The following is a 15,317-nucleotide window of genomic DNA, read 5'->3' as shown; positions in this document are numbered from 1 at the left end:
GGCTTTTTCAGCTAGAAACTATGGTTTTTGTGGTTTTGTTGGTTTTTTGAGACAGACTCTCGCTCTGTCACCCAGGCTGGAGTGCAGTGGCACGATCCTGGCTCCTTGAAGCCTCCACCTCCCAGGTTCACAGCAATTCTCATGCCTTGGCCTCCCGAGTAGCTGGGACCACAGGTTCCCACCACCACGCCTGGCTAATTTGTGTGTGTGTGGTTGTTTTTAGTAGAGACGAGGTTTCGTCATGTTGGCCCAGCTGGCCTTGAACTCCTGGCCTCATGTGATCTGCCCGCCCCAGCCTCCCAAAGTGCTAGGATTATAGGCGTGACCCACTGTGCCCGGACCCAGAACTATGGTTTATATTTGTTTTATTAAAGTGAATTCTACAAAACAGTCAGCCTTGACTTCTACCAAAGTCTTCCCCTGATATTGAGGCAATGAAGCTTCTAGTTATGGTGACAATTACCGTAATCATTATCACATCTTCTGTAGAAATGCAGTATAATATTTTCCAAAGCAAAATCATTGTTAATTATTTTTACATCTGTCATGGGCACAAATAATTAAGAGCTAATTGTAGTTCTATCACTCAGCACTTGTTAAGGGCCTAAAACACCAGATTTTGGAGTCCAGCGCCCTGAGTCGCGTCCTTTCCTTTGTTCCACTTCAGGCTTGGGACAATAGGCAGGCCATCCTCTCCTTGTAGACCCAGATGACCAGCAGCAACCCTCACATCCATCCTTACAGCTTATGAGAGTCAAAGGGTTAGTGTTTCACACTCTGAGTTCTTTGAGGTGGTGGATGAAAAATTATAATATCATAAGAATATTTCCTCCTCCTCCTCACCCGAATGTGAAGGGTAATGACTTTGATTTGATCCATGTTGTCTTAGAAGGAAGAAAGTATCTGTTGGTGGCCAAAACCAAGGGGAAGACCACGCAGTGATTGCAATATGTTGATTACCACCCCAAATCAGTCAAGCAAGAGGCCACTTGCACAACCTTTGGCTTCACTCAGCTATGAGCAAATCTCAGCATGTAAGATGAGACTGAGGCTCAGAATTTCCATGTCCTTCTTAACACAGATGCCTAAATCCATCCCTAAGAAACCTCCACTTACTCTCAGAGGTATCTTTACTCTCCAAGACCCTTTAAAATTCTTGACCTTTCTTTTACATCAGGCTATTGGCATCACTAGTGCTGGTTTATTTTTAGATATAAATGTATGTCGTTTGAAAATAAACTTTACATCCAAAAGAGAATGACTTGGCAATGAAGTAAAACTGGATCTAATGGTAAAGGCTCAGTCCACCCTTCCTAGATGAATAAAATCCATTTTCTCTAGCCCTGGTTTGAATGTATCCCATCATTTGTGAGTCCAGACTGGCATCAGAAGGTGCTGATCTAAAAGAAGTTATCATGTTTACGTGGCGTGACAGGCAAGCTCACTAGACTGGAGTCAGAGACTCAGGGTTCTGGCCTCAGTCCTGCCACTCAGCAGTGACCTTGGCCAACCCCCTGAACCTCTCTGAACCTCAGTGTTCTCATCTGTAAAATGGAGAAGTAAGGCTAAACAATCTCCAAGATCCTTGCCAATTAAAACTCTATCATTTTGCCGGGCACAGTGCCTCACGCCTGTAATCCCAGCACTTTGGGAGGCCGAGGCGGGTGGATCACCAGAGGTCTGGACTTCAATACCAGCCTGACCAACATGGTGAAACCCCATCTTTACTAGAAATACAAAAAAGTTAGCCGGGTGTGATAGTAGGTGCCTGTAATCCCAGCTACTCAGGAGGCCGAGACAGGAGAATCGCTTGAACCTGGGAGGCAGAGGTTGCAGTGAACAGAGATCGCACCACTGCGCTCCAGCCTAGGCAACAGAGTGAGACTCCATTTCAAAAAAAAAATAAAAATAACTCTATATTTCATACAAAGCTATTTCGCCAAAAGCTGAAAACACTTTGTAACCTTATTTATGCAAAACATAAACCAAGATGATCCTTATTACATGGAGAAAAAATGTGACATATTTCTTAGGAAAGAGAGCAGCTTCTTACCTGCCAGTGCTAGCTTATGGGCTTAAATTAGGAGATGGTCCAAAGTATTTCTGGTAACAGAAAGATAATAGGAGCTTGAAATAACCCCATCAACATCTTGCAAATAAACATTGTGAAAAGGTCTTTGATCTCTTAGTCGTTAAGGCACTTGGAACATGCTTTTCTTGTGAAAGGCTAGTTCCAGTGTCCAAGACAAATTTTAGCTCATCTGATTACCTTCTGCTGATGTAAATCCCCTCTAGCATAGCCTGTATCCTAAGTGGTCCATCCTAGAAAGCTCCTGCCGAAGCCTGACTGGGCTGGCCCACCTGCCCAGTGATGAGTGAGTCATCCATATCTACATCTCCTGCCGAAAGAGAACTCCACCATCCCAGATGCGAGCAGCCTGGAGGTGGTGACATTATCACCGTGTAACATACAATTTCGTTTTGCCTTGATCTCCAGGCATGAGGATGACGTTCAACACTTCAAGGTCATGCGAGACAACAAGGGTAATTACTTTCTGTGGACTGAGAAGTTTCCATCCCTAAACAAGCTGGTGGACTACTACAGGACAAATTCCATCTCCAGACAGAAGCAGATCTTCCTTAGAGACAGAACCCGAGAAGACCAGGTATGCTCCAGGTCCGATCGACCCCAATCTAGAGATTTTAGGCAGCCCAAGTTCTCACGGGAACCGCAAGGAAAAATGCATAGGATGGGTATATCCTCTGAGTGTACTGAAAGACAGGGCTCAGAGCTCTGAGGTCAGATCTCAACTTAATACTTCCTAGTTGTGTGACTTTGGAAAGTTCTCTGAGCCTCAGTTTCCTCATCCATGAAGTAGGGATAATGGTAATATCTACCTCCCAGGATGGCTGTGAAGGTTGGAGAAGATAATGTATCCCATGCTTCATGTCATTCCTCGTCACACTGCACTCAACAAGCATCAGTTCTTACCACAGGTGCTGTTTGTTATTCATAGACATTGCTACACCAAAGTTTTCAGCCTAGCTCAAGAGTTGCCCAAGATGAAGGAGTTGGGGGTGCTACAGACAGGGACATTAGGGAACAGCCTAGAGGTCAGGAATTAATTCAGCAGTTGGAGTTTTATGATGGGATTGGGGGTGGGGAGGACATGGGAGGAGAAAACTGCACTTGGAATTATTGCTGTTGGAACTGTTTGGAATACAGAGTATTGCTTTAAAAGGAAATGCGTCAGACAGACCTGGTATGAGATCCTGCTTTAATCACTTAGCTACCTGTATTCCCTAGCCAAGTTAAGAAACCTTCTGAGTATCAGTTTTCTCATCAGTAGAATGGAGAGAACAATAAAGCCTCCCTCACTGGGCTGTTGTGAGGAGTAAATGAGTTACTACACTAAGCACTATCAGAGTCTGGTCCATATTAAGCACTAAGAAAATGTTAACTTGCCTCCCATAAGTAAATTCACACATACACACACACACTGTCTCTCTCTTACACACACACACACACACACCAATTTATAAACTATTTTTCAAAGGAAATAACATGGTTATAAGAGACAGGTATCATAGGAAGAAGCATTCACTAGAATAGCTGAAATCCTAGGGACAGGTTATTTGAAAAGGTATTGAGACTGTGAAAGCAATGTGTGCTTTGGGGAAGTCAAGAAAATCCTCCTTTTTCAAGTCCATAGTTGCTTTTAAGCCTGAGAAGTTACTGCCAAAGGAGAAAAGAAGTTCCCACCAAATGCACACAGAAGTTGAGAAAGGAAAACAAAGGCTAGCCAAGACCTTGCGAATCACTCTAACCAGGAAACGAACAGAGGTATTAACTCACTAGGATGTGCATTCAGAGATAAGAGAAGCAATATAAAATTGCATTAAACGGGATTAAATGAGTTGGTATTTGCAAAGCGCTTAGAACAGTGCCTGGTATATGCTACGCCCAGGGTCCTACGTAATTGTTTGTTAAATGAAAACAACAATATGGTATTTCTGATTCGTAAGGTTGTTTTAACATTAGGGAAAAAGGCCTTACTTCTTCCCCAGCGGCAGGCCTAGTTCCCATGGCATTGCAAGAATGTTGCTGTTTAGGTCTCTATCACCAGGCCATAAATGACAGTTCAGAATCACGCAGAGTCAACAGTGGAGCTCATCTGGAGGGTAGGATGTCCAGCGGTGTGGCAACATGTGATAACAAGGGGCGGCATTGTATCAGTAAAGTGGAATATTTCAGCTTGATTACACAGAGAAAAAACAAGCGCCTTGGAAATGGATTAAATGGCTACCAGGCGGAAAGTGTTAGTCTGTGAACCAGAGACCTGAACTCCTAAAACTGGGAGGATCTGAGAATACAGAGGCCACTTTGGAAAATGTGAAGGTCTGAAGTATCAATTCTCTTTCAGCTGCCCCCACCTACCAGCTATTTCTTGGAGCCAGAATGAGCAGGGTCCGGGAACGACTGCCCGAGGGTGGCGTAGGGCCCGAAGATCAGAGAGGACGATGCATCTGCAGCATCTCTCTTCTCTCTCCCAGGGTCACCGGGGCAACAGCCTGGACCGGAGGTCCCAGGGAGGCCCACACCTCAGTGGGGCTGTGGGAGAAGAAATCCGGCCTTCGATGAACCGGAAGCTGTCGGATCACCCCCCAGCCCTTCCCCTGCAGCAGCACCAGCACCAGCTACAGCCTCCGCAGTATGCCCCAGCGCCCCAGCAGCTGCAGCAGCCCCCACAGCAGCGGTATCTGCAGCACCACCATTTCCACCAGGTATCTGGAAAGAAGGCAGTGGGCACAATACGGCGGAAAGGAGAACCTGCCTCCCCTCCAAGCCTGGCCCAGCCTCTTTAGGTCTCAGAGAGTTCATGATGAAGACCCTGGACCCCCTCAAATGGCAGAAATAGGGAAACTGCTCTTGGCAAAGACATCTCTGTGAATTAAATGACTCCCGCCTGAACACAAACACACATACACATACACATACACATACACATACACATACACATACACATACACATACACATGCACACTCACACACACTCACACACACACACTTCCCCTGAGGACTCAGTGAACAATTGCTTCATTTTCCTATCAGCACACTTCCAAATCTATTCATGCCCCTTAACCCATCTGGCTGTCGAGATCCACAAGAGAAAAAGGCTTAATACCCACAACAGAGCCTTGTTTATTACTTATTTATCCGCTCCCACCCTTGTTCCCGATGAGTTTTCAGGCAGCTTACTGAGATGGACAATACGTTCATCGTTCCTGAATTCCTTAGCAGGGCACACAAAGTCCTTTGTGAGCTGCCAGAATCTATTTCCCCAGCCTCATCCCTGCTGCCTCCCCCCGACTCCCGTGCAAACATACATTCCAGCAACCCCACACTACCTTAGTTACCCGAATGGTCCACTGCGTTTCCTCTCATGCCTTTGTGGTGTTTTATATGCTGATCCCTCTGCCTGATGAGCCCCGCCCTGGGCAGTCCTACCCCTCCTCTAAGCTGGAGTTCAAGCATCACCTCCTCTGTGAAGCCTTTCTTGATTTCCTGGGCAGACACAGACATTTCTTCTCTCTGCTCACTTACCACTTAAATGCCCATGGTTCCCCCTCTAAATGGAAGCTCTATGAAGCCAGAGACCTTCTCTTTCCAGCTATATTTCCCTGTGTCTGCTACTGGACACGTGGTAGGTGCCTGATAAATATTTCTTGACTGAATAAATGAAACCCGCCTTTGCCTTCTTTGCCTTCTTTGCCTTCAGAATCTAAGGTCCCTTTAGACCTTAGGTCCTTCTCCCCCTCAGCGTGGAGGGTTTATTGTCATCACCAGTAAGTATTCCTGGAATATACCAGCTGTGTGGATGGCATCTGAGCAAGGCAGTGGGGGAACCGGTGGGAGATGTCCTGGCAGCGGGATGACCGGTCTTCTGTTGTATGTTTCTAGGAACGCCGAGGAGGCAGCCTTGACATAAACGATGGGCACTGTGGCACCAGCCTGGGCAGTGAAATGAATGCAGCCCTTATGCATCGGAGACACACAGACCCAGTGCAGCTCCAGGCAGCAGGGGTATGAGAACCATCCCTCTTGGATCCCTGGGGAAAGGCCCCGGAACAGAGCTCAATGGAGAAGATGAGGCAGGAGAAACTCAAACCACACAGATCTGGCTGGGCACGGTGGCTCACTCCTGTAATCCCAACAGTTTGGGAGGCCGAGGCAGGTGGATCACCTGAGGTCGGGAGTTTGAGACCAGCCTGGCTAACATGGTGAAACCTCATGTCTACAAAAAATACAAAAAACTAGCCGGGTGTGGTGGCAGATGCCGGTAATCCCAGCTACTCAGGAGGCTGAGGCAGGAGAATCGCTTGAACCCAGGAGGCAGAAGTTGCAGTGAGCCGAGATTGCGCCATTGTACTCCATCTTGGGCAACAAAAGAGAAACTCCATCTCAAAAAACCAAAACAAACAAACAAAAAAAACAAAAACGCACACACAGATCAAATGAGAGGGGATGGAATGTTTGGGGAGGCCTGGGGCTGAGCCAGCACCGTCCAGTCTGTTGATCTCAGTCTGGTGCCTGCCAGGCCTTCCCTGTTCTCATAGTCCTCTGTTCTGATTCTTTATCGTCTTTATCATAGTCCTTTACCATTGCCTTTATCATTGCTTTTTTGCTTTGTTTTTTGAGACAGGGTCTCACTCTGACTCCCAGGTTTGAGTGCAGTGGCACAATCATGGCTTACTGCAGATTCAAACTCCTAGGCTCAAGTGATCCTCCTGCCTCAGCTTCCCAAGCAGCTAGGTATATTATTTGTAGTGATACGCTCTCACTATATTACCCAGGCTGGTCTGGAATTCCTGGGCTCAAACAATCCTCCTACCTCAGCCTCCCAAAGTGCTGGGATTACAGGTGTGAGCCACTGTGCCTGGCCTGTGATCCATCTTGACTCATGACTTGATTGCCCTAACACCGAGGGCTATTGTTTGGGGCATGTTGCCATTCTGTTTGTCACTCAAAGAAGATAAAAATACCACCTACTGATGTGGAGAGAGTGGTTCTCAGGGAGTCTCTTGGGGCTTTGGACAGTAACATCTGTTGGTAAAAGTCCTGGGTCTCCAGAGTGACGCTGGTGCATTCTGGGAACTTCTTGCTCAGGCCTGTGCAGAGGTATCTGATTTAAATTGCAGCAGTGTAGCCGGGCATGGTGGCTCACACCTGTAGTTCCAGCTACTTGGGAGGCCAAGGCAGGAGGATTGCTTGAGGCCAAAGGTTCAAAACCAGCCTGAGCAACATAGTGAGACCCCATGTCTACAAAAAAAAATTTGTTTAAGCTGCAGAGGGGTCAGCCTTCAGGGAATGTTGCTCTCAAAGGACTTGGATGTGGTGGGAGGAGCCAGCAGACCCTCCCCTGCCTGCCCAGCCCACAGCTCAGCAGAGCCTCTTCTGTGCTTCCCCCAACAGCGAGTGCGGTGGGCCCGGGCGCTGTACGACTTTGAGGCCCTGGAGGATGACGAGCTGGGTTTCCACAGCGGGGAGGTGGTGGAAGTCCTGGATAGCTCCAACCCATCCTGGTGGACCGGCCGCCTGCACAACAAGCTGGGCCTCTTCCCTGCCAACTACGTGGCACCCATGACCCGATGAACCCTTCAGGGGACAGAAGCTTTTTGTCTGGAGCTGCCCACAAGGAAGGGGGCAAGGAAAAAAGGCTGGACTCCATGACTATATATACATACATCTGTCTGCGTCTGCCTGTGTACACACAACATTTTATACTAGTAATTTATTGGCAATTGGGCTGGTAATTAGTTGATGCAAAAGGGAACTCAGGTGGAGAAGAATATTCACACTTGCTTTTCTGCTCCCCTCAGGGGTGTGTGGAAGGCACTGGGGGAGTTGGGAGGGGGGCAGGGAGATGAAATGGAGCTTTGTCCTGGCCTTCAGCTGTCACTGCTTCCTCCTTGTCTTGGGAATTTTCACGGAGAACAGCTAAGCAGAGACTGCACCTCGGCATTGGACACAGAACAACAGGGTGGGGTTGAACATGGTGGGGCACGTTCTAGCTGACCTGCGAGCCCCGCTCACCTGGAGGGCTTGCAGGGCAGCTCTCCTCCTATTTTCCAAGGGGTGGGCACTGCTGCATTGGGAATTAAGGTGCAGCTCAGTGCCACGGGCAGCCAAGCCAGTCTGAGCAGGGATGTGGAGGCAGGACGGGGTTGGAGAGACTCTGCCTGTGCGAGGCTGGCCTCCTAGTCAACACCTAGCTGAGACATCCATCTCTGTTCAAATTAATATTCCTTGGGTCTTTCAAATGAATGTTCCAATGTGAGGAGCCAAGTCCTGGGAAATCGAGGGGTTTTCCACGATCCCCAAGCAGCTTACTCAGTGTAACCTCTACTTCCCCAGCTATGGAGGAAATAGCATCCTAGATTCCATAAAGTGCTTGGAGAAGCTCTGGCTGAGAATGCTGAATGTTAGAGTCATTGTTTTATGGTTACAAGAGTGTGTCTTCAGGGCTGTGTTCATTTTCCCTCTTGATTTTCTGTTTTGAAGATGCCTTGCCCAGTGGCATGGAAAGAAGCCCACTTGATAAGAGCACTGACTGTGGATTGATTGACTAAATATGACCCCAGGTGGAAGCTGGCTTTGACGTGAGCTCCCTGTTCAGTCTGACCATTGCTGTCCTCCTGCCACCCAAGAGTTGCACCTGGAATAAGGAACCCCACCATGGCTGTCCCTCTCCATCCCCTCAAGCTAGAATCATGTGTCCAAGTGCTCACCCTGCAGGTGCGCAGCACACGTCAGCCTGGCCAGGGTCGAAGGAAACACTGGAGAGGAAGCCCAGGGCCTTAGAGGAGGCCAGGCGCAAACCCTTTCTTCACCAAGGGCACTCGGAGTTTGTGGGTGTGGGTGTGGGTGTGTACCCCTGCGGGTGTGCCCATGTGTGCTTGCAGGCACATATGTGTGCACTCCTATGTGTATACATGTGTGCTTGTGTGTGCATATGTGTGCATTCCTGTATGTGTGGACATGTGTGTGCATGCATCTGTGTGTCTGTCTGTGTGGTGAGACAGGAAAGAGGGGAGAAAGTGTTGGTGAGGGAGCCTGGAAGTTTTCTCTTCCCCAGCCTCTCTTGCTCTAAGGAGGGATGGGGTTGGGGGCAGCCATTATTGCAGGTGATTGGAGAAGAAAGATTTTCTGACTCAGAAGTAACTGCCAGTGTAGCACAAGCAGTGTCCCTTGTGACTCTGATTCTACAGTTCTCTGATCCCCATGTTTCCTTTAGAGGAAAGAGGAAAAAAGGAACTCGTGGTGGGTATAGGGGGGGAAAAGAAAATAGCTTGGTGGAGGCAGCGGGGAGTCGAGCCTGAGGAAGGAGTGCCTGCAGCTTTTGGAAGTGAAAGCAGAGAGAGGGAAAGGTAGCTAAGACGTCCAGGAGTATCAAGGGGCAGCGTGAGAGGCACAGGGGGAGGAAAGGGAGAGGGTGAGTGCGGCCAGGGAAGAGAGCGGTGTGGAGTTGGTGGGCAGACAGTGCAGGAGGAGGGCCAGGCAGTGGGGAGAGGAAGAATCAGAGCAGAGAAACCGCTGCTGCGGAAGGCAGGGAGCAAAGAAGCATAAGAAAAAGAACAGGAGAAAGAACAAAGGCAGAGAAGACCTCCTCAGCTATTTTGGTGCTAGGTAATGTGAAATGCTGCAGTAAATAAAAGCCAAAAGTAATGTTTGATTTTACAATATTTACAAACCATATGCTTTAAACAGCCCACAAACTTCATCCAGTTGTCTGATGATGTGGGAGGACCAGCTCTAGTTAGACAGAGGTACGTGATTGGATTCTGGTGGAGATTTTGTGCCTTGAAAGACTTCTCAAGAAAGCAGTAATAAAACAAAGTGTCCTTGTTTGGCCAGGCTGTGTCTGGTGTCTGTGTGGCATAACCCTCAGGTAGAGAGTGAGAACGAGACCAAGGGGTGACAGGCGTCATCAGCCTGCAGGAGCTGACCCCATAGGCAGGTGGTATAAGCAGAGCTTTCAGAACCCCTGGAACTCGGTGTTTTGTTCTAGCTAAAGCTACTGAAGGGTATTTTGTACTGAGATGCCAAAGCGTCCTTCCCGTGCTCGTCAGCATGCCTCCATTCAGAAGGAACCCACAAGGAATGAGGGTTGTTAGCGGCCAGGTAAAGAGGACAAGAACCAAACTGTCCACGTTATGAACGGGCGGGGGAAAGGGAGCTCAACCTCCCTCAGCCTCTGGTGCTGCCAGGGGGAGTCCCTCCCCCTGTGTCCCCATGGGCCCTAGTTTCTACCGGATAGCATTTCAGCACCAGAGGAGGGTCCAGCCAGCGCCTCTCACCAGTCACACAACCAGCAGCCAACACATTGTCCCCGAGTTTAGCTGCAACATTCTATGTGACTTGGGAGCTTGGCGCTTCCAGAGAAAAGCCAGTTCCTGTTGGACCAGTGGTTGGGTTTTCCTCACCACTTGCTGTGCCTCACCGCATTTCAAATATCTGGCACCAGCCACTGCCCACCCACTTTTAGATGGCCCCAGGGTGATCTAACCATGGTGCTTTTCAAAATTTAAAGTGCCTACCAATTGCCTGGGGATCGTGTTGAAATGCAGCTTCCAACTCGGTCCTGAATTTCTAACAAGCTTCCGGGTGCTATTACTGAGTACACATGTTAAGTAGCAAAGGCAAAGAACTTAGCAGTGAGCAAAACTCTAATTGGGTTCTTCTTCTGAGGCTATTCGGCCATTTTTCTTTGCTGCTGACGAATAGGTCACTTTGGCTTTGGGACAGATGCAATGCAGAACTGTCGTTATTGACGTCATTCATATTTGGCGGCCCCGGTGACTTATTATTTTAGCATCTTTATCTAGAATTAAAAAAATGTAATGTGAGAGGAATTCAGATGAAATGCAAACAGGAATTTCCTATAACAATTACTATTTCCTAATAGTAATTATTTTAAACATGAGCAGAGGTTGCAGAAGTTGTAAAATTTTTGTCAGGAAATCTTTAGTCATAAAATTGACTCTGGTCAGACGTGGCCCTGGTTGGGGCAGGGGACTGTGCTCCCAGCTAACCTAAAACACGACAGCCCATCCGGGGGACAGATTAGCATGGCCGAAATATTTGCCGTTTGCCTTGTCTAAGCCAACATTTCAGCCCGTCTATACCAAGGCAAGGGTGTGAGAAAAACCTTGATTGTCTCAATTCTTTCTAAAAAATGCTTCCTCAGTTCCTCCACTTTACTCCCTCACCTTGGCCATGCCGCCATTGTCTCTTGCTTTGGTAATTGTCAGCTTTCATACCCTTCTCCCTGCATTCTCTCCTGTAATCCGGCCCTCCACACAGATGCCAAAGCGATCTTTGTAAAAATAAATCTGATCACATCACTCCCCTTCCTACTGGATTTAGGTTTAAGTGCAAAGTCCTAATGTAGCCCTGTGAAGTCTGGCGCCTGCCTCACTCCTCAGCCTCCTCTTCTGCCTCCCCTGCCCCTTGCTTTTATGCTCCTGCCCCACTGGCTTTTCAGCCTCCAAATAGCCAGGGATTTGTCCCCAAACCTTTCACACTTGCCATTCTTGCTGCCTGGAGGCACATCCCCTGCTAACCCTGCTAACTTTTGTTCATCTCCAGGTCTGGGTTGGTTTTTTGTTTCAGATGGGGTCTTGCTCTGTTTCCCAGGCTGGAATGCAGTGGCACAGTCTCAGCTCACTAGAGCCTCTGCCTCCCAAGTTCAAGTGATTCTCCCACCTCAGCCTTCCGAGTAGCTGAGATTACAGGGGCATGTTACCAGGCCTGGCTAATTTTTGCATTTTTGGTGGAGACAGGGTTTCACCATGTTGGCCAGGGTGGTCTTGAACTCCTGACCTCAGGTGATCCACCTTGGCTTCTCAAAGTGCTGGGATGATAGGTGTGAGCCACCATGCTGGGCCCAGGTCTGGGTTTAAATGTCACTTCCAAACAGTCCTCCCCTGCCCCCTAATCTAAAATAATCCTTCTCCTAAGATGGTCTCATGAATCCTGTGCCTTTTCTGAATAGCATGTACGCAGATGATGGTGCCAGACTGAGCTGTATGACTATTAGACTGTAAGCTCCACGGAGCAGGGATCACCTCTGTTTTATAAACCGTTGTACAGCCAACATCTAGCACACAGAGGCTCAGTAAATATTTTTCTAATGGAGGAATGATTGGACCTGCTTCATCTCATCTATTTACTCGTTTTGTAACTCAACTGTCTTGGGCCTAACAGACCTATGGGTGCAAACAAGGTCATATTTACAATGATATCCAGGTTCCAGTAGCTGTAGCCACTGTCTTTGGATTCTCCTCCAGTTAACTTCCGAGAGGCCAAGAGAGGGAGGCTGGTATCTCTCACGTGTTTAGGCACCAGTATACTCACACTTCCTACTCTGGTTCCAGTGCTCTGTTGTCCCACACATCCTCTGCTGACAATGCCTTCCTAGATACTGCAGATCCACTATGTACCACATTTATCTGCTGGTGAATTGACCCGATCCTTCAGGACACCAAATCCGCCCTGCAGTCCCCATGACAAGAAGATTGGGGAAGAGGTAGAGGGGAGGATGGCCTGTGCCCAATTCTGAGAGGCACTGGTTGGTCCCTGGCTCCCTCAGCATCTTCCATGAGCACAGCTGGCTCTCTTCTCAGCCGAGCCCTCCCTCCATCAGACAGAACAGGGGATACCAACCCTTCCCTCCATCTCTCTTTTCTCACTCTTCCCCGTTGCCTCTTTCTCCTTCTGCTCAAAAGAAGCGGAATGTACCTACATGCCATCATTAGCTCCCAGCTAACCTGAAACACAACAGCCCACACTGGGGACTGATTAGCATGGTCAAAATATTTGCCGTTTTCTTTGTCTAAAGTCAACACTTCAGCCTGTCCATACCAAGGCAAGGGTGTCCCCTGCACCACAACATTTGTGCAGTAGATACCACCTAGAAGCCCAGTAGCTGTGCACCCACTCGTATTGTTTTAAGTTTTGCTATAATTCATTCATTACATCAACAAATATTTACAAAGCACCTCTTCAGGGTCAGACACAATCAGCCATTGGGTCCTTCACATCTCTCAACTCTGTCCCTTCTTTGCACCCATTCCATAGCCACTGCCTTACTTCAAACCTCTCTCATTTCTTTCCCTGGTGACTGCAATAGTCTCAGCGCTCGTCTCCCTGCATTCCTGGCTGGCCCCCTGTAATCCAGCCTCCAAGGCAGTCAGGGAGATCTTATTCAGAGACAGGCTGACGATACCAAGCTTCTGCTCAAATCCTTGGGTTCTTCATGGTCTTCAGGCTGGAGTTTAACCTCCTTAGCTTCGCACTAAAGGCCTTTTGTGATCTGTCTGCTGCCTTATTTGTTCAGCCATATCTTCTACCTCTCTAGTCCCAAACACCCTTTACTTCAGTCCCTTAGAACGATTTTTGGTTCCCAGAATGAGGCATGTTTTCTCAGACCTCTGAGCCGCCCACATTCTGTTCTTTTTGCCTGGAATGCTTCCTCCCGCTGTTTTGTCTAGACAAGTGCTGTCCATTAGGACTTTCTGTGATGAGGGAAAAGCTCTGTGTCTGATCCATCCAATGTGGTAGCCACTAGCCACATGTGGCTATTGAATACTTGAAACGTGCCTGGTACAAATGACTGAAATAGCCACATGTGGCAAGGGGCTGTCTTATTGGGCAGCATGGGTCCAGACAACTGTTACTTACTTTGAAATCATTAGCTCAGGGCTCAAGGTCTCCACTGGGAAACCATCCCAATATTATGATTGACATAAGTGCCCCCCGCCCCAGTCCCCCATTATGTTCCTCTAGTAACCTTGTTCTCCCTCTATCCCAATACTCAGAACACCATTGTCAGTAATTCACTGATCTACCTCCTCCACTAGACCGAATCTTTTTTAGGTCAAAGACAAGCAGTGCAGTCAGTAAATGGTTGATGCCTGGATGCAGTGGTGTGCTGGTAAAAGTTTAATAATTGGCTCTCTCTGAGAGGAAGCCCTGACTTGTAGTATTTGCCAATTCTGTGGTGTAAACACTCCCACTCTATGCCAAGAGAATGAGAAGACAAGTCACAGACCAGGAGAAAATATGTACAGAAGACATATCTGATAAAGGACTATGATAGACAAAGAACTCTTAAAACTCAACAATAGGCGGGGTGCAGTGGCTCACGCCTGTAATCCTAGCACTTTGGGAGGCTGAAGCAAGTGAATCATGAGGTCAGGAGTTCGAGACCAGCCTGGCCAAGATGGTGAAACCCTGTCTCTACTAAAAATACAAAAATTAACTGGGTGCAGTGGCGGGCGACTGTAATCCCAGCTACTTGGGAGGATGAGGCAGGAAAATTGCTTGAACCCGGGAGGTGGAGGTTGCAGTGAGCCAAGTTTGTGCCACTGCACTCTAGCCTGGGCAACAGAGCAAGACTCCATCTCAAAAAAAAAAAAACAACAACAACAACAACAAAAACAACAACAACAACAAAACTCAACAATAAGAAAATGAACAACCCGATTTAAAAATGGGCAAAAGACATGAACAGACAGCTCACAGAAGAAGATATAGATGGCAAGTGAGGAGATCAAAAGATGCTCAATATCATATGTCATTAGGAAAATGCAAATTAAAACAATGAAATATCACCACACACCGATAAGAATGCCCCATATCTAGAATACTGACAACACCAAATGCTGGTGATTACATGAAGCAACAGAAACTCTCATTCATTGATAATGGGAAGACAAAATGGTACAGCCACTTTGGAAGATAGTTTGACTGTTTCTTGCAAAACTAAACTTACTCTGGTCATAGGATCCAGCATTCACACTCGTTGGTATTTACCAAAAGGTGTTGAAAACATCCACACAAATATCTGAACATGGATATTTATAGTGGCTTTATTTATAATTGCCAAAACTTAGAAGAAACCAAAATGTCCTACAATAGGTGAATGAATAAATCAACTGTGGTACCTCCGGACAATATAACAGTATTCAGAAAGAAATAAGCTACCAAGCTATGAAAAGATGAAAACCTTTAAATGCATGCTATTATTATTAAGACAAAGTTTCACTCTGTCAACCAGGCTGGAGTGCAGTGGCGCAATCTCAGCTCACTACAACCTCCACCTCCCTGGTTCAAGCAATTATCCTGCTTCCGTCTCCCAAGTAGCTGGGATTACAGGCACACGTCACCACGCTTGGCTGATTTTTTTTTTTGTTTTTTAGTAGAGATGGGGTTTCACCATGTTGGCCAGACTGGTTTTGAACTCCTGACCTCA

The 15,317-nt window shown here is 47.6% G+C and overlaps 1 protein-coding gene across 5 annotated transcripts in view; it reads left to right on the top strand.

Annotated features, from left to right (window-relative positions):
* Nucleotides 1-7,948, top strand: part of GRAP2 (GRB2-related adaptor protein 2) — a 69,962-nt gene extending 62,014 nt beyond the window's left edge. For 4 of the 5 annotated variants that reach the window (XM_011978814.1, XM_011978812.1, XM_011978815.1 and 1 more), the window contains 4 exons: nt 2,498-2,666; nt 4,555-4,785; nt 5,963-6,085; nt 7,475-7,948. In XM_011978814.1, coding sequence (XP_011834204.1) covers nt 2,498-2,666; nt 4,555-4,785; nt 5,963-6,085; nt 7,475-7,654 — 703 coding nt within the window. In that variant the 3' untranslated portion in view covers nt 7,655-7,948. The remainder of the gene's footprint in view (nt 1-2,497; nt 2,667-4,554; nt 4,786-5,962; nt 6,086-7,474) is intronic. The other variant, XM_011978816.1, reaches the window with a different exon arrangement.
* Nucleotides 7,949-15,317: the final 7,369 nt, after the last annotated feature.

The sequence above is a fragment of the Mandrillus leucophaeus genome, unplaced genomic scaffold (genome assembly GCF_000951045.1).
Source record: "Mandrillus leucophaeus isolate KB7577 unplaced genomic scaffold, Mleu.le_1.0 Scaffold2, whole genome shotgun sequence".
NCBI classification, from domain to species: domain Eukaryota; kingdom Metazoa; phylum Chordata; class Mammalia; order Primates; family Cercopithecidae; genus Mandrillus; species Mandrillus leucophaeus.
This window is presented reverse-complemented; position numbering and strand designations above follow the sequence as displayed.